At 39.5% G+C, this 19,598-nt stretch overlaps 1 protein-coding gene and 1 long non-coding RNA gene across 6 annotated transcripts in view; one reads left to right on the top strand and one right to left on the bottom strand.

Annotated features, from left to right (window-relative positions):
- tbx5a (T-box transcription factor 5a) overlaps positions 1–14,902 on the bottom strand; it is a 32,781-nt gene extending 17,879 nt beyond the window's left edge. Inside the window, exons 1-3 of one of the 5 annotated variants that reach the window (XM_044173929.1) lie at positions 14,787–14,902; positions 2,235–2,407; positions 1,253–1,347 (exon numbers count right to left, since the gene is read on the bottom strand). In XM_044173929.1, the coding sequence (XP_044029864.1) occupies positions 1,253–1,347; positions 2,235–2,378 (239 nt within the window). In that variant the 5' untranslated portion in view covers positions 2,379–2,407; positions 14,787–14,902. Of the gene's footprint in view, positions 1–1,252; positions 1,348–2,234; positions 2,408–3,181; positions 3,588–12,610; positions 12,718–12,865; positions 12,966–14,786 lie in introns of those variants that run through there. The other 4 variants (XM_044173928.1, XM_044173931.1, XM_044173927.1 and 1 more) reach the window with 4 other exon arrangements.
- LOC122865473 lies at positions 13,232–18,276 on the top strand. Its single transcript, XR_006375490.1, has 3 exons — positions 13,232–13,461; positions 16,037–16,262; positions 16,903–18,276. It is a non-coding gene; the product is annotated as an uncharacterized LOC122865473 (long non-coding RNA).
- Positions 18,277–19,598: the final 1,322 nt, after the last annotated feature.

Genomic DNA, 19,598 nt, shown 5'->3' with positions numbered 1-19,598 from the left:
TTTCAATCGTTTAGCGGGTACAAGTGTCCATTATAAACTTTTTACAAAATTGTGAATGAAAACAAATGTATGTTTTTTTTTATAAAGCGTATGACTTTAATGAATCCAATTTGTAAACTAAACTAAATTATAATTCATACAGTCAGCTCACGTGGGATGGTTTAAAATGTCAAAATAATTTGGTTTGGAGAGGTAAAGACTATTTTCAGGGCAGGGCGTTGGGTCTGAGACGGACCTGCGCATTATAAAAAGTTTTTCACTGTGGGCCAGATTTCCGTTCAGTAAATCATTTAGATATTTGGTAGCTGTCATGCTAAAAAATACATAATGTGAGTAAGGCTAAGCAGCCTCACGAGTCAAAGGGAAGGGCTGAGGACGAGGGGGGATGCTGTGTAATATCAGTTCACGCCAGAAATAGGAGTGAAATGACTGACGGGAATATAATGGAGACTTTATGCAGCTGTGGAAAACAACTGCCTTCTGCCCGCACTGGAGAGCATAATGAAATGTAGCTGTGTTAAACTATGAATATTCAATTATTTATAATACCCACACATCTAAGCCACTTTGACATGTGCAGAAACCAACGGTCATCATGCATATATGCAAGTTTACACTCGCGCTGTTTTGACTGGATGCAGACTGAGGGCAACTGTGGAGCTGACAGCGAGACACATGTACAGTCTCTGTATAACATGTTGCTGCATCAGTGTTGCACGCAAGAAGTGTCTGCGTACAATTACGCACACATACACAGCAGATGCAGAGAAAATATTGCAAATGGCAGACACGTGCTCCTAAAATTAGTTTATTTCTCTGGATTTAAAGAAATGTTAAACGTTGAATGTTTAAATGTCTGTAAAACAGACTCAAACTCAGCAGTGTTTTGCACCGGAGGACAGTTTTGTACATTAGCTCTCTGAGGCTGATTGGTCGATGGTATTGCATTTCCCAACAGGGCCACCCAGACTAAAATGTAGGCTGTGTAGCCTACTCGTGGTGCTGCAGAGCGCTAAAGCGTCCACCAGATGCTCGGTGTTTTCTCTGTGGTTCCTCACGGTGTATATTTCCAAATCCCCACGCAAGAAAGATTCCAGCCGGGCCTATATAGTCTACATTTTAATTCTAGGCCTAGATAAAATTCATATAAAATAATTGCGTGGGGAGCCATGGCAAGCAGCCATGTGGTCAATAATTGCCCTTGTTCTGGTTTCCTATCATAATAATGATACACGTTTTTAGTTGGTCTTACCTTCCGGCTTTGGTGATGATCATCTCCGTCCCCACCTCGTGAAACTTTGTCCAAAGTTCCCTCTCATGCAGGTAGACTTTAATCCCCTCCATTCCCTTCAAAATAAAGCATTTTAGTGCCCATAGTGCTCACAGCATTGCTGAAACAGACCTCATTTTTACGCAGAGGTGTCAAGCTCCGGTCTAACATGGTTTTGAGGCCTTCTGGGTTGGTCAAATAAAATATAAATATATAAAATAGTCAAACTGTTTTCAGCTGCCAAAGATGAAATTATAAATGCCAATGGTTTGAAGTAAAATATTAATTTAAAATTTCAAGATGCAAAAAACTTTGGACAACTGAGTTCAAGTACATTCAAGTCAAAACAATAAATAATGTAGGACATTGCATTGTGACAATGTAAGCCTTGTGTAGCTACTTAGTAATTCAAGATGTGGGTGTACGCTGTCATTCTGTAGTCTTAAACCTGTTGGGCCTTTATCACATTTAAACTACCAACAATATACAGTATAATAATGCCAGAGTTAATGTCTGACGATTAACATGTTCTCCTACAGAATTTATCAGTCTTGTCTCATATTCAATAAAGTCTAGCCTAAAAACAAGCGACAATTCCATTGAAACTTTTCTGTTGTTGTTTCACTACTCAAATAAATTCACTGAAGTCAGTTTCTTTGAGCAACTTAGTGTACAAAGAACAGAGACTAAATATCGGATTCAAAAAAGTTATAGCTTATCTGTTTATAAAAAAATATACTTAAGACGGAGAAAAATTAGTAGAATTACTCCATCCCATTGGCAGACATTGTCTTTAAGATTTCGTGCATATTTTAACACCCAGAACGACAATGTAGTAGCCTTCTTGTACTAATGTTTTTTATTTTTTATTTTTTACAGTGAATGTGACCCCCTAAGTCCGTAGAAGCCTCGGCTCGCAGCCTGAAGCAGTGAGAGTGAGGCCTGCAGCCTGACTGATACTGACCTGCTGAATGTAAGTTGTCTGTGATGATGGGGATTTGCTTGAGGTCCCGTTCTGTTTCTCTGATTTATTATCGTTCTGTAATTCCCTTGAATCCGAGCCACCGGGAGAGTTTTGAAGGGCAAAAGTCTCCTCTTGGTCCGCCATGACCGGAGCACCGTATACTACTGTCACCGCTGTAAGAACCAAACAGAGATGTCAGTTTGTGGGACTGGACCTCCTTATTATCACTGTTAGAGACTGATTCGAATTAGTTTATACACACAGACAGACATATAAACTTTATTTTGTCACTATATGTGACCACAAATTTACTAATTTTCGGAAGTGTCGTGTGCTTCACAGGCTAATAACTACAGCTCAGGGATGCCAGCTTTAAAAATCACAATAGACTTAAAAGGAAAGCATAACATAAAATAACAACTTGATTTTAAACTGAAGGCTTTCAAAGTAACAGCACAATAAACGGTTCCTATAATAGGCCTATATTGTTTAAATAAGCAGAAGGTTTGGTAGCTTATGCCAAGATGCTTGTCAGAAATGTAGTTTATTTTAGGCTATTAACAAAGATATTATTTATCTTATATATTATGGATATTATAGGGAATTTCACAGTCTATAGTATTCCCAACATTAGAAGTGTGACTAACTTATTTTAGGAGAAGGCTGCACATTGAAGCAGCCCTCGCTTTTAGGAAACACTATTTCCTGTTAAGGTTCCCCAAACAAAAGACATGATCTTTATTGTAATATGGCGATATGCTGACGTCCAGAACACAATGAAGCCTCCTAAAAAAACAATCCTCTACTCTCAGACGGTGTCACTTCTGCAGAGAGCAGCGATTCCTGCAACGTAGAGTACTGTAGTAGCCTACACAACGATGTAAACCGCTATGAATTGGAACAACAATGAATACACACGTAGCCCGATCAAAGCAGGATCAGCTTACCTAAAAACAAAAACACGTCGTAGGCTAGAGTTGGGCACGGCGGTGGCACAACAGAGAAGCACCGTATCGACTTTAAAGTGTTCAATGCCCCGTCCCAAATCAGATAATCCAGGCGTTTTGCTCGTCGAAGCTGCACAGAATCTCCATGAATCCTTCTTCCCCCCCCCTCACACACTTAGTCCAGATTTTCCTACAAGCGGAGCCGCGACCGTGGAGATTCCCGCGGAGTTCCGTGACAGCTACAAGGCGCTGCTTGGTACCTTATTGTGCATTTTACAGCCGAAGACCGTTTTGTGAGCCGACCCTGCTGATAGCACCTAGCAGTAAGCTGTAGCCGAGTCCCAGAGGAGCAGGTCCGTCACCTCCTTCTTCCCTCCTCTCTCTCCCAGTCTCTAGCCTTGTCAATTCTACGTCCCCCCCTCTCTCTCTCGCGCGCGCTCCCTCTCCAACCCTCCACTGCGCATCAATGACCAACCGTGCGAAGCGGAAGCTGAGTCCGCTACGTAGATTAGGGGGGTGGAGGGTGATGGGGGAGCAGTCTGCACAGGAATAGCACTGGTTTATACCCAAAATAATAATTCTTACCAGGCCCCCACCCAAGTTTCTCTCCATAATGCCGGTCTGGTAAAAGGAATCTATTTGATATCTGCTGCTTCATGCGCCATTACGCGCAACCTCTTCCTCTTCAAAGTCTTAGCCTCCAGACAATGTAGGGATCAAGTTTATTAAGCATGATCTAAATTTGATAGATGCATCATCAGATATTGTAGGTCAACACGTCTCTACTTATGGCCGAAGGAATGATAGCGATTAATTGATCAATCGACCTTATGCTTTTGCCTGTAGTTCTATTAGTGTCTGGGCAATTAACAATACCAATTAACGGAACTTTTGCTCAAGCAATTTGTCCCTGAATGTTATGAATGAACCTTGTACTATACCATTATTTCCTCCCGCAGAGCAAGATACAGAACTGCTTCCACTAAAAGCTAAAAAATGCAAATTGATTTTTGATGATTGAATTGGGTATATTTGTCTCCACAGAAAAAAACCCCATAAACCTGGGGCAGTCAGTGTAGGCTGTGTTTAGGCCTGTGGCTTCACACGGGTTTCACACGGATCGTTTCACAGGACACTGGACTTCAGATTCTGACACATAAAGATCACAACAAACCGCCAGATTATGAGATTAAACTGTATGGAGTCATGTTTGCATTGACAGTGCCTGGTTAGACATGCCACCAGACGCGTATTTAGCTGACCTTATGGTGACAGTGCGAAGAGATAGGCCTACTAAACCATGCGCTGCAAAAAATAGCCACTTTTAAGTTCTGCATACAACATGTTGAAAAAGTAGAATAGGACATCAGCCTTGACGGTGCGGTCGTTTAAAATTTGACCATCAATCACCAAATTTCGTTTTATCAGTGTTGTTCTTGAACTGTAATTTCAGTAGATGGAGTTTAACTCTGCCTGGTCAGTCTTGTTCCTACTGAAACAAGCAAACCATTGGAAACAATAGACTTAAGAACACAGCCTATAAGCAGAATATTTGATTTTAGAGAAAGACAGGAGCAGTATGACAGAATACGAGCTGCTTAAATTGGCATTTTTTGCAGTGTGCGCACTGCATTTTAGGCTGTTATCTCATTACGCAGGTGCCCACAGAGTTCATTTCCCCGTCATTCAGTGTGATACAGAGAGACAGCATGAGCTGGATGTTTGTCCATTAGCAAGCTGCCAATATCAACTCTTCGTGATATGACAGGTAACTTAACAGTATGTAAGACGCAGAGTAATGATAGATCAGTAGCAGAAGTGAATCTGGTGTTGAAAGCAGGGGGTGAAAGTATAGCAGTTAAAATTACTTTAATTTGTGTGGTAGACATTTTATTCGACAATATCTAAATGAATCACTCTGTCCCTTTATTGAGAACGCAGCCTCTAAATATGGCGTAGCTTTTGTCCAACAACATTCTACTGGAAACGGTGAGAAAACTACACTTTAATAATTGCAAATAACGCATATAGTTTCTCAAAGTTGGATATCTGAAAAATTCCGTCAAAAGCCAAACTTTAGTCTATGGCAAATGTTGAACCTTTTGCCTCTTATAAAAAAACAAAACAGATGCATTGATGCGGTTGAAAGAAAATGAAGCTAGAAAGAGGCTCTGAAATCATCCTCTCATAAAATTTTCCAAAAGTTTGAATATTTTGCCGAGTTTGTAAGGCATAAGGAAACTTTCCTTCTCTCTTTCTCTCTCACATACACACGCGCGCGCGCATACAGAAAGAGCTCGAAAGGACTTCCGAATAACATGCTTCTCCATTACTGTATCAACACACGTAGGCTTTGCAGAACTTGGATCCTATATACAGAGCACTCCTATATCGCACTAATGCTGTTTACAGAGTGCAAATATGACTATGAATATAGGCCCAAGGCCCAAGATCCTTGAACACGTATGATGTTTGGTTGTGGCTGTAATTTGTTTTACATTACAGAGTTAATGCATAATACCCAAGATAAACCTCATTGTTCTGTAAAAATAATATATTGATAAATAGGCCTACAGATGAAGTACAGGAAAAACTGCGTTTCTATAAAAGAGGAAAACAGAGTACAGATGAAAGAAAAAAAGAAGCCGTCACATCAAGAGTTTGCCCTGCCAAACTTACAGTCTGTGTCAATAGAAATTCAATGCCTAAGATATTTGGCTCACTTCTCACGAACTTAAAACTCGCTGTGAGGTCAATATAATGTAAAGGTCATTATAATAAAGCCGAAACTCCCTCTAAGAAGTCTATAACATCTTGGAGGTCAAGACTCAGTTCCAGTATAAATCTATATAACCCAGCAGTTGTACATCGATATGCGCTCTTCATCTTCATCTTGCAGGCGCATTCTATATTTTTCATTGTTCCGTTTTCGCCCTATAGGCCTAATTGACATGAAAACTGTGTATTCCTCTACATGATTTTTTGGAAGAATACCAAATAAAAAAAGTGCCAAATACGAAAAAAAAAAAAATCCTGCCAAATGGCTTTCATAAAACATTTGTGAGTTGTGAATAGACTTCACCGTATGACGAACGCACGTGGAAATCGATTGAAGGCTTAATGAGCAAGTATAAGGGGGGAAAACAAAACAACGGTAAGAGCGGTTCAACAACCCAAAATGCAATGTTTTGATAATTTCAAACAGTTAAAGGCAACCCTCACAAACATATGACATGCAGGCTATGTAGAGGTGCAGCATGAAAGCTTCACGCAGACTATAATTAACTTGCAGCCTCCAACAACAGACGCGTTTACGGCGCGTCACACAAATTAATTCTGAAAAAACCCCCCAGCTGAACAAAAGACTGTGACATTAAAGCAAAAACAAAAAAACAAAACTACGTCGTAATTTTGGCCACTAAAACAAAAGGACAAATTTAGCTTGATGTTAAAACCAAACAGACACGTAGGTCGATTTATGAAACTTGTTAAAAATATCCTCAGTGATGGTAAATAATTTCTGCCCATACAAGTATAATAAACCGAGATTCCAATGTGTAGGCCTACATTATCTGATGGGTATTGCAACAAAGATAACATATTTTCAAATGTGAAACACCTTTATGAATGTAATAGTACAATAATAAACACCCTCTAGCGATAAAACAGAGAAAGAAAGAACCAGAACAACAATGCATGTTTAATTACACGAGTGGTCTAAAATAAATCGGCCTTATGTAGGATAGGTTAAAGTTCAGCAGCCGTGGTGCGCCACAATGGATGACTGATCAGCCACGACATGAAAACTTTCTTACACAAAAGAAAAGCACATTTAACATGAGGCTAATTTATTAAAAAACATTCTGCAAGTAAAAGGTAAATAGAAACCAACACTTAGAGTTTGAAACTAAAGAGCTATTATCAATCGTTTTAAATCACATAAAAAATTGATTGATAAAGAAAGGAACAATTTTACCTACCTATAACCTTTACCTACATTTTGTGGGTTTGTATTTTGAGGTTGCATGCTTAGAGCCAATCTAAGACTTTGTAAATAACTAAACAAATGAACTCTATTACTACCTAATAAAATAGGTGAAAATAAAATTATACTGTGAAGTAAAACAAATTAAATGAAAAAATGAAAACAAAACAATTGCTCCACAAAGCTCCACAGGTCCATGTGCCAATGGAAAATAGCACTACAGACACATAATTTAAGCATACCCTGCATACATATAATCATACGTCACAACATTATATCCTCTTTAACTCCAAATGATACAAAATGTTTCGTAACTGCAGCCTCCTCACAAACTTTAAAAAAAAAATTACACTGTGACTGACAAAACTGACAATGTGACCTGGTTAAAAAAAGACCAACATCCTGCAGTATTTTCAAGATTCTACACCTACACAATGAGCGTAAAAGTGAAATTGTAGATATGTAAATGCATTGTTTCTATCACTTAGTCTGCATGACAGAGCGGCTGAGCAGTGTCAAAAGTCCACTGCAGCTAAAGTTCAACAAGACCAAATTATTATGTAAAAAGAACTTGTTGGAAAGCAAAATGATGTAATTGATGAAAATGAAGGACAGAGGATACAGAGGAACCTTCTCTGCATTTTAAAGAACTGAATCAAATCCTCTCTGTGGTAGAGTATAGTGAGCCCCTCAAAGAACCTGTTTATGTATACTGTAAAGTACATAAAACCTGTCCTCACTTCTAAAAAAATAAATAAATCTCAACATGTTGCGTGACCATGCTGGCTAATTGGTATTTACTCTGAGGCATAAAATCTAAATGTAGCCTGGAAGACATACAATGCATTGACTACAGAAATCAGTAAGCAACAGTGTACTGACCAGTGGCATCTAATCAGTCTCACTGCTGCTCTTGCTATAGACTGTACATCTGCAGCGTCAAAACCAAATCACTGGATGCAAACAGTGTCTAAAGCCAAATAACGTCATATCTTAAAAAAAATAATCACATTGCCATAAAAAGTTCCTCCTGAAGAACTACAAATCCCACTCATCCAGGTACAAATGACAAGGTGCCAAAATTTAGAGTGATATGTTAGGTTAAAGCATCTGGTGAAAAAAGGTGAATAAAAACTAAATGCAGGATTACAAGAAAACAACCATAAGAGCTGTGTTCTTGTGAATTTTGTGCTGGAAAATTGTGTGAAAGTGCAACACACACACACACGCACACGCGTACACACACACGTACACACACACACACGGGTTAAATACATGCTCCCTACCTCCTGGCTGTCCAGTACTATTGAATGTGTGGTCTGATGTTACCGCTTGTTTAGAGCCGCTTAAAGTCTTGTGAGACTTCATGCAGGTGAAAGCGCTGGTGTGGCTAACCACCGGTCCAGCCAGGACTCCTGGATCTGGGAGGGGAGGCTGCCCAGATGCTCTGCACCAAAGACCAGCTTTGAGGTTTGTGGCTGACAACCCATCCACAGTTTGGCTCTCAGGAGCTGAGCCAGAGAAGAGGAAAGGATTGCATTTCTAGATCTCTAGATTTGCTAGATCTTTTCCAGGTGGTACTAAGGAGTAGCCTAATTTGATGAATTTGAAGTCTCATCATTTCAGAGATGTATAAATATATTAATTCCGGCTTGCAATGTGTTTTAATTTGCACTCCACAGTATTAATGGGACTAACACAAGCATGGAGTGGATTTTATGACCAATTTCTAAAACATAAACAAAGTATTTATGACTCATTCTTGTGTGGATAAAGTTCTGTTGCTTATGAATACGCAGCACTCAGCTGTTTGTATATTCAGCAAACATTCCACTGTCAAATGAAGAGACAAATGTTACTAGATGATAGTAGAAGCTAAATTCTGCTCTACAGAGTGCACCTTTAAAGTCTAACCCCTCGATCTAAAATATATCCAAACTGCCAGGAGCATAACACAAAATAAAAATTTGGAATATAGCTTTGTATTTCAAACTTTGACCCGTCTTAAAGGAACTGACAGAATTACATGGCTTAACCTTAAAGACTGGAAGCACAAACATGAGCACTGTGACAAAAAGATTGTTTGAAAACCAACATTGGTGAAACTGCAGGTTAGGTTATCATAATGAGTGGAAAGTGATGTATACAGATTGATGCCTCATTTGTTGGTGAGGAGTATGAACACTCCCACTCAGCCACCATCCTCCTCTGTCTTTTAATTTCTCTATATAAAAGATGGAGAGTTGTAAACTCCCTCCTAATCCAGTATGGTTTCACCCTGCATGGCCACACATGGGCCTGTGGTCTGCCCGAGTCCAGAGTCTTTGGCTGTCTTTTTACCCCCCACCCCCACCCTTGTGAGTGAGTTTACCCTTGTTCCACTAGAAAAGTCAAAGATAAGGTATCTGGGCCTCCATGGCAGTGCAGGGCTAAGGGGTATATTGTGTGTACGCAGATACACAAACGCATGCATGCATGCATGCATGCGTGGTGTGTGTGTGTGTGTATCTGCATGCATGCATATTCACGTAAAGAGCTCTACTTTCACAACCTGAGCAGGGCTGTGGACTCAGGGTTGGTGGTGGTGGGCTTGGGGCTGACACGTTTCTGCTAACAATCACATCACACACAAGGACCCACATTCCAACTTCCTGATGACACCCCCCCCCCCCCCCGTTTCCCTGGGCTACCTCACAGCCGTCCTCCCCCAACAGGTCTTGGTGGAACTGTGCAGGCTTATGTGGTCAGTATTCTGGGCTTAGAGAAACATTGAATTATTCATGAAAATGTTTATTAAAAAAAAAAAATACTGATATTAAATAAAATAACCTTAAAATATTTAATCAATCAGGTATAGTTGTTATCTACCACTAGTCCATATTTTGGAGTATTGTAAATTAAAGTCAATATAATTAATACAATTCCAGCACATCTGGATCTAGTTCATCTTGACATACTGGCAAGTCAGTTAAGTGAAACACGTGTACTGTATGTGTGGCTGTGTATTATACTCCATATCATGTCCTCTGCTGCCCTCTAGTGATATTTTTTTAACAGTTCACTAATGACATGACCCGCTGCAGAGATGTACACTCAATGTCAAATTTAACAAAAATAAAAAACAAATGCATGGGATTGCATGATTATTAAAGTTTACTTTATATCTAATGCATGCATTTTATTTTAGAAGTATAGTTTGGTGAGTTTAGAGCTGTGAGCATCCTGAACGAAATGGCAGCACAGTTTACAAATAATTAAAAACACACTAGAAAATACAGCACAAAACAGCAGATGCGCTACGCAGTACCATATAACTATAATTAAATTGCCTTTTTAAATTAAATACATTTTGCATGGATGAAAACTGAAAATGAAAAGATGATCAAATATAAAATTAATATGATAATTAAAACAGAAACTTTAATACTACAGTTATGTTTGAAGTGTTGAGTCCTAGATTTCATGCTATTCATACTGATACATCGTTCTCTATAGTTTATGATGACAAAAATGTAATGGGGAAGTGTAGTGTTCTGTTGTATTTGTAGACTATGTGCATGCTGCAGTACTGCTGTTTGCATTACAGACTAGTACTATATCTTTTTTATTTTATTACCTGTTTTATGTATATGTTTTTTATATGTATGTGCATTTGCATGTATGTAATATTTTCACTTTTGTTTGATTTGCACAATCACATGACATTTTTAGAGTTGTTTTTTTCCTGTGGACCCCAGGAAGATTAGCTGTTGTGCTGGCAACATCTAATGGAGATCCAAATACATAAATCTAAAATAAACAGAAACACAAGCAAAAAATAAATAAAAAATGTACCTGGAACCCAGAGGGCTTCTGGCCAGATAACTAAGTAAAGTCTGGGTTAGTCATGTCAGTAAATACATAGGGAGATCCTATAATGTGGCTCTAGGTGTAACTAAACCCTCAAACCTGGTGGGTAATATACTGCATTCAGCCTATATACAAAGTAATCAAAAAGGACACCATTATGTTGGACAGCATAAGCATAATAGGGAAAAAATATCATGAGCCTCCAGAACACAAATATATGTCCAGAGACACTGACATTGACTCCAGCACAGATGAAGACGGCCAGCCACCTACCAAGCTGCGGTAATGAGCATGGGAATCATGTGGTGTGGTCCGCTCCAGCCATGGCCACATTCACAGACCCTGGGGGCCTGCGGGCCATCATGTCTCACTTCAGTGAGGTCAAAGCACCTTCAACTCTGACATGTTCAAATGCACAAATTATGACTGTCAAATCCAGAAATTATGAATTAGGTATTTCCTTTGCCTCATTCGAGTATTTGGTTTGTCCAGGAACAGCCTTGAATCCCCTACTTTCAGGCTCATAAAAGGGATGAAACACACTGTAGATAAAAGCCAAACCCTGCTAAACATTGAAAAAAGAATAAAATCTGAAACAGAGAGGTAGTAACTGTACTGTGTCTATCTGTCTTTGGGCTTCCTCAAAACACCAAGGGCGAAAACTGGGTGGGGAATTGTGCCAAATCTGGCCCTATATAAGACATTACGGTCTTGTATGATATAGAAAATGATGTAATAGTAATGTACAAGAATGTACATTTCTTGACAGAAAGAAGTAAAAAATTTGTTAATTTAATTAATTTCTGAATTTGTGAAACATGGGCTACCTGAAAGTGTTTTTTGAAAGTTTCTCAAGGTTTTCTGAAATAATCAGTAATACAGTTTTTTATAGTTGAAGATACACTCTGCAATATATAGTTTTGTAGTATTGCAATAAGCCATAACCTCATATCTGAATGTCAGCTTGACCAACAGCCCTTGCAACACCACAATAAACAGGCAACATAATGAATGAATTTGTAAGGCATTATGGGAAAAAATGAGAAAGCTGAGAAACAAGCTGCTCATTAGTTAACATTAAACTTACAAAGGAGGAGGGGAAAAGCATAGACAGAATTTAATCATGAGTAGGAAGACACAAGGGGAAGGTATATATATTCAGAACCAGGTAAACAGACCAGATTGAGAATTAGAGAGTAATGTAAAAAAAACACACTTCACCAGAAAGGGAAACATCTAACTGTTTTTGTGAACAATGTCACAATTCTGAAACCATAGAGCATGTGCTTAACCATGCAGGAAAAATGCAGCAGTGAGACAGGATATGATGACAGAGTTGCAATAAGTAGGGCACAAGAATAAAAAGTAGGCTACTCTGGAGTGGAGTTAGTGGGCAGGGCAGAAGATTGTTATTTGATTTTTTGGGAAGAACAGGACTGCTTAAAGCACCTTTAGGAACTGGACACTGAAGGGGAATATCACCAGAAGATGGCAGTAATGCAACTACAAGGACACCAGCTGCCGTAAACCTCAAAGAAGAAGAAGAGGGAGCCTGAATTAAAATGCAATAAACAAGATGGAAACCCACAGCTTACCAAGTAACTTGCTTCCTTGAATAGATACCCCATGCCCTCTGCACCAAGGAAGATGTACAAACACTCACTCTCATCTAATTTATCCGGCATTCAAGTGTCTTCTTTGGTGATGTGTATTGACTGATATGTGTTAATACTTGTTAACAGTAGAGTTTGTGAGGTATTGTAAGCAAAACACCACACATATTTTGGATTACTTCTTCTTCAGAAAATTTTAAACAGATTTGAACTTTAAAGTTTGTCTAAATCGCTTACCTTTCTTCTCTACCACACATGATCAGCCCCAGTTTCAGACCCAAGAACTGCCAAACCAAGCTAACCCAACTTGGCTTCCTTTTAGGGAGGTGTTCCTAGGGGAATGCACCAAGTGTGGGATAGATAGAGGGGGTTGTGATATATTTTGAGAAAATTGTGGTTTTTGAGCACTTTTTTGGTAAGTTTAAGCTGTTTGAAATCGTTAAAGTAATTTGTTTACTGTTAAATTATGATATGTAATGTATTTAGGAACATACATAACTTTTGTGACTTAATTGATTATTAAGTGGTGTTTCCTGTAGTAGGAGGAACTATGGGTTATAAAACTAGGAGTTTGGGGCCTTTTTCGAGTGAATGGAATATAGCAATGCTAAAAGAGACTTGTTGTCACCTGCAGTGAGCACACATTTAAAAGGGCATAGTCAAGTGCAGAGTTGTCTTTCCCTTTTTTGTCTTTTTGAAATACTTTTGTTTCGTTAAGCTCTTCTGCAACAGCTCCAGTTCCACTGCAACCAGTTGGACTTAACATTGGACTGTAAAACAGCACCAAGACCTTTTTGTGCCTTCACTGCCTGACCAACCATACACTGCTGCAGGTAATCTGTTGTCACATATGTTGAACACAACTGTCGTCTTTGGTTGCTATATTTCCATTTACCCTTGTGGTAAAATGGCAGGAAAATGATAGACTTCATGTTGGCTTTTCCACCAAATACTGTAGGTTGAAAATTTGTTAATTTGTTGAGGCTTCAAGTCTTCACAAAGGGCATCTTCCTTACAAGGAATATGTGAAGACTGAGACAGAGTTGCAATGTGTACAATCGTTGGACCAGTTAAGTCATGTAAATTAAACTGTTTATGCGTACACTGAATGTAAAAAGAATGTAGTTGTGACAGAGAAATATCTCTTCTAACTTGCAGTTCAGGTCAGCTTTCCTTTGGGGAAGAGGCAGAAAATACTGTTTAACTGCAAGAGAAAGATTGGGATATTGACAGCGTTTGTTTAAAACCTAATGATCGTGAGGGTAAGATATTGAAATCAATATCAAATGCACCATTAAGCAATTATGTCCAAATCAAATATATGCATATAATTGAAAGTACTATGTTTCTGTTTCTAAAATATCAAAGTATGGAGGGATTATTTTCCTATTCTAAAAGCTTACAGTGCCTGGGTAGCGAGTCAGTTTTGACAGTGAATATGTTTGTTGACATGACATGATGGTGAGAAGAAGGGACAATAGTGAATGAATATACAAAGATATTGGCTATTTATCACTTTGAGGAGAATTCTCTCAGTATGTTTAACATGGAAGCCAGATTGAAATAAAAAAACAAAACAATTGGAGCTAATTAAGAATGATAGCTAAAGGGAAACCACAGGTAAAGACAAATCTGCATCAATACAGGAAGTGGTGTGATTTTGGGGGGAGCAGTTGGTTTGACTTGTATTGCGTTTTGACAGTGTTATGGCGCAGGTAGTAAGAGAAATTATCCTTGTTAAGTGTAGGGGAATTTACTAATACTAACCAGCTACTTACAGGCTGCAACATATGCTGCCTGTCATTGGTTTCTGGCACCAGTGAAAGGATGTCGGCCTTACCTGAACTCCTGTGAGTTTGACTCGTGTCCCTGCGCAACGTATCCTCATACAAAAAGTTCTGCACCATTTTTCGTGCATAATCCTACGAATGTACAGCAACCACCAACAGGCGTACCAGACTTTTGTCATCATGGTAACAATAAACACGTGGTTAAAGTTGTGAAATGATCATACTTTGGCTAGGTTTAGGCATCAAAACTACATGGTTAAGTTTAGGAAAAGATCAGTTTAAAATCACTTATTTTAATCACAGTTAAAATAAGTAAGTTACGTTAGTAACTCAAAGTCACATGACGTAAATCACGTAACTTAACTTACCTATGCAAGTACGTTAGTTTAGTCTCTCCCTGCTGCAGCCAGCTCACTGCAGGGTCTGAACGTGACTGGCCAGCTGGTTAGTTAGCGACCTCCACAGGCACTTGCTTGCTTTCACGCCTGTTTGTGGAGCTTCTCTCTGCTGCATGTATGTAACGAGTACTAGCCAATCACAGAACAGTAGGGCGGGACTTGGTGAAAAGCAGGTGGGGGAAAAAAATACTGCAGCATGAACCCTGGTCATGAATTTGCAAATCCTACTATGGTGAAAGCATGACCTGCCCCAGTGTACCTCTGATTGGCTAGTACTCACTGCCTTCGTTGGTTGGGTTGGTTAGGTTTAGGCAAGAGAAGTGAGATTGGTTAGGGCTAGAATATCAGGGTAAGCCAATCAGAGGCAGAGTAGGGCGGGTCATGCCTTCGCCATAGTAGGATTCGCAAATTCGCAACAGGGGTTCATGTTGCATCATTTTTTTTAAATTTAGTTGGAATGTTAAAATTGTTTTTAGATTTAATAGAGATTTTTCTACACAATCAAATTTACAACTTCACTTGAAGTCTCACTTCGAAATGTAACTCACTATTCACAAATCTTGGTTTCTAATATACCTATACAAAGTACATCAACCCATCTAATGAAGTGACTTGAATCCTAGGCTAACTTAAAGTGCCTAAAAACGGTAGTCCGTAACTCAGTTTGGTGCATAAACAACTGTATTAATATAAAATAAACAAAACCACATACAGTCAATTCTGATAGAACATGAACCATTTGGTACATTAATATCCACTCCAATGGTGCGGTATATCTCAATATACTCACTACATTTTGTCTTTGTGCAAAGCTAAGTGCACGTGTGGCGGCCGGTCATCAACCTCATACTGCACTACACAACGAAAATAAGCATTACTTATTGCACACCATGGTACCATGCACATGCGCATAAATGTTCTCCAGCATGAATGATAACAAGATAAAAGAACTTACAATGTACAAATGTAATCATTGGACCAACTAAATCACCATTGGCGGAAAACATTACATTTTGTACTTTTATACAATCATATTAGTGTACATCTTTTGATTATTCTTGATGCTGAGGAATTTTCACACTAAGCATCAGAAATCCCTTCTAAGGCCAAACTTAGGCAGAGGTCTGGTCAATTTTACTGTTTAAAAGGAAATTTATCTGAGATGTATACTGTATTTGTCAACTTAGCACCCTAAATGATCTCCTCTGCTTTTGTGATAGTCACCAGAAAACAAGAACCGGATGATGCACTGGTTAACATGGTGAACTCATGAACAAGATTGCAGACCCTTTCTCCATGGTGGAAAATGTAGGATTTATGAAATTCCTTAATAAATTGGACCCCAAATACGTGCATCCAACAAGGCAGGCTTTGAAGGCCATGACTGAAAAGAAGTATTAGGACAGTGAGGAAAAAGCCAAGTCTGATGAGGCAAGGCCATAAGCTGTAAGTTTAACTTCTGATAATAAGAACACATGATAATATGAACATGTTCCTTGTCTTTGTTACATGTTATAATATTCTAAATTCAGTGGTCTCCCAAACAAGCCTTCAATACCCTCCATGGTTTTCTTGAATAACTATTGACTTTATATCAGTTGTGTGTATGTGTGCCTCTCATTTAATGCCACTTTCTTAGTAGATTTTTTCAAACTCATCTTTAACACTGTCCTCATACCTTTTTTCCTAACCCTAAACTCTTTGGGGCTGAGAATGATTAGTAGTTAGAAATCTAATTCCAACTGGACCCTAGATCTTTTTCCCAATCCTAACCTCTTTGGAGTTGGTGATAATTAGTGGTTATTCATCTCATCCTAACTGCACTCTAAACTTTTTTCTTGGCCTTAAATATTGCTTATCTTTATCTTATACATTTTCTTGCTTTCCCTTTTTTCTCCCCTTCTTAATAAGTCAATTAATTAGTTCATTCATTCATTTATTATTGTTGGTTCATCTGCGTGTAAATATATTTGGGAACTGTTCCCTAAACAAAAAAAAGAGTAATTATCAAGATTAAGACCTGTGCCAGTGCAATTTCATGACTCTTTGAGTCATGATTATAGTACCCTAACCCTAAACTTTGAAGGAACTCCAGTGGAACACCACCATGGTCATAAAAACAGCGGACAAGGGGAGCGCGGTGGTAAACATGAACAGGAATCAATACGTCCAGGATGCAATGAGACAACTCAATGACACAAGCTATTACATCCCACTGGATGCTCCAATATACATGGAAACAGAGGCACAGATGGAGGAAATCCTGAATGCAATGGTCCGGAACCGCAATATCACAAAAGCACAAAGGACATACCTGTTGAGGCGGGACAGAAGGAAGAGATACTTCTGTCTCCTACCAAAGGTCCACAAAACGCCTTACACTTGTCTGTCCCGTTTCAAATGCCACCAAGAAGGCAGATAGTATCGGACTGTAGCAGCGAGCGCTATCAAATAGCGGAGTTCCTGGATTATCACCTGAAGCCGCTCTTTACCTGGCATGAAAGCTATATCAAGAACACCCATGACTTCCTGGAAAAAAATCAGAGGCATGAGACTACAGGAACCCTGTCTAATGTTTTCAATGGACGTTGAAAGTCTTTACACAAACACTGACCGCCGGATGGGACTGGCGGTGGTAAGAACCCTCATGGAAAAACATCCAGACTCATCCTGGCCAGAATAGGAAATCCTCAAGCTCCTTCATCTTAGTTTGACTAGGAATGACTTTGAGATCAACGGAAAACACTACCTGCAAGTCAAGGGAACGGCGATGAGCAAACAATTTGCCTCAGCCTATGCCAACATCTACATGACTACGTGGTAGGGGACAGTCTTCCCCAAACTTCCATTGCATTACTTTTGATACCTGGATGACGTCTGGGGCAACTGGCCCTACATGGAGGAGGACTTCAATGAATTTGGCAGAACCCTGAACTCCTACCACCCATCTATTAAAGTCAAATCAATAATCAAGCATTCAGAGATCGACTTCCTGGATGTCACAACTTTCAAGGGCCCGGACTTTGCATCCACTGGACAACTGGACACAGAGTTTTCTTAAAACCCACCGACACACACACCCTCCTACACTATTCTAGCTGAAATCCTGAAATCACAACTCATCTGGTTTCAGAGAATCTGTTCCAGGACTTTACTGTGTACAAACATTCCCCTTCCTTTTCTTATTTATGGAGCGCTTACAGATTTCTGTGAACCAGCACACCAGAACACACAAGGTGCTTCAGATCCCCCACAGGGTAGTCTTTTACATATCGCTAAAGCTGTTTGCTCCCACTCTGCCAGGTATGTCTGCATAGGTAGAGTCTTTTCTCCTCATTGTACAACCACTCAACTGCAAGTAATGTTTACCATTAAACTCAATATTGTTTCTGGTTAAAGTGATTCTGAGTAATTGGAGAATTGCCTTGTTCGGGCGCTCATGTATCAGATGTTGATGAAATTTCAGGCCCAAATCTGAGTCAATGTTAGTATACAGAAAATCAGTGTAATGGAGAAGGGAAAAGTGGTTCTGGGTACCGCCAAACTTTTCAATTTAGTGACAGTTAGGTATCTTTAACATAACTAGGGTGCTTTGTGGACAACTGTTTCAGGTAGTAGTCAATATATTCAGCGATACGATAGGATTCTGAACCACAGTTGGTAACTATTCTGGACAGAACAATCCAGGATTTAGGAGCCTTATGGATTTTTGGGAGCAAATACAACAGCCTGGGAAAAGGAGAATCAGTACCATACAGGCAAGTTATTTGTTTAACTGTTAGATATTTCTCTGTTTAACTGGGTCACAATCTTCCTGCTGATTTTTTGTGTTTCAGGTAACAGTGAGTGAGATGGGGGGCACAATACCTAGGGTAATTCAATTGTCTGTTGGCCTCCAGTAAGTAACTTGAATGGTCTTGGAGGACTATTTGACCCTCTTTATCTGCTGGTTTGATTACAGTGTCCTGTTTACTGATGGATTGGAGCGCTATCCTCTGAGCTGACGTGATGTTAGGGTTAAAAGTTGAGCAAACCCTAAATTGGGCTGGGGGGGGGTGGCTTCATTCTTTCTGATCAGCTCTGGCATGTTAGAGGAGAGGGTGTTATGTTGTGATTCCCAAAGAGAGGGGTTAGTAAATGACGTATGGGCATAGTTGGTCTCTATAATAGAAATGATCTAACAATTTGAGAAAGCCCCTCTGGATTTATTATTCTGATTAAGCCTGCTAATCAGCGTCTGTTGTTTCTTATCCAGTCTGTCAGAGTAGTGAAGTTGTGGGACATGCTGAATCTGTTGTAATGGTTTCTCTGTGGTTGTTTCTACCGGCATTAGTTTTTTAAGAATCTCCACCATGTTGATCATTATTGCCCCTTGAAAATAGACTTGGATGTGCAGATCTGAAAACGACGGTATACGTGCCAGGTTGGTCCCCCAAAATAACTATAGGTTTTGTGAATGACTAGTCCCCAAACTTATTCTTGGTTTGTGCATGTACCGTGGGTTCCTGATGGGATGCAATAGTTGGCCCCAGGGGTGGATTGGTGATGGAAGTGAGAGCTCAGGATGGATGTTTGGTGCATTGCCACTTGGGTAAGCTTCAGCCATCATCACAGTTTGACCACCCTGCATCTGCTGCATGCTTTTGTTCCCCTCACCACCTCTAGGGGGGCTGCTCTACACCCTGGATGTACAGCACCTGCCTAGGGAGGAAGAGCCATGGGAGAGACAGAATGCTTTGAGACAAAGGCTGGGGGCGGAGAAGCAGGCAGCATGTTATCATC

This window comes from Siniperca chuatsi, linkage group LG18 (genome assembly GCF_020085105.1).
Source record: "Siniperca chuatsi isolate FFG_IHB_CAS linkage group LG18, ASM2008510v1, whole genome shotgun sequence".
Classification (NCBI taxonomy): domain Eukaryota; kingdom Metazoa; phylum Chordata; class Actinopteri; order Centrarchiformes; family Sinipercidae; genus Siniperca; species Siniperca chuatsi.
The sequence above is the reverse complement of the archived record's forward strand: the minus strand, read 5'-3'. Positions and strand labels throughout refer to the sequence as shown.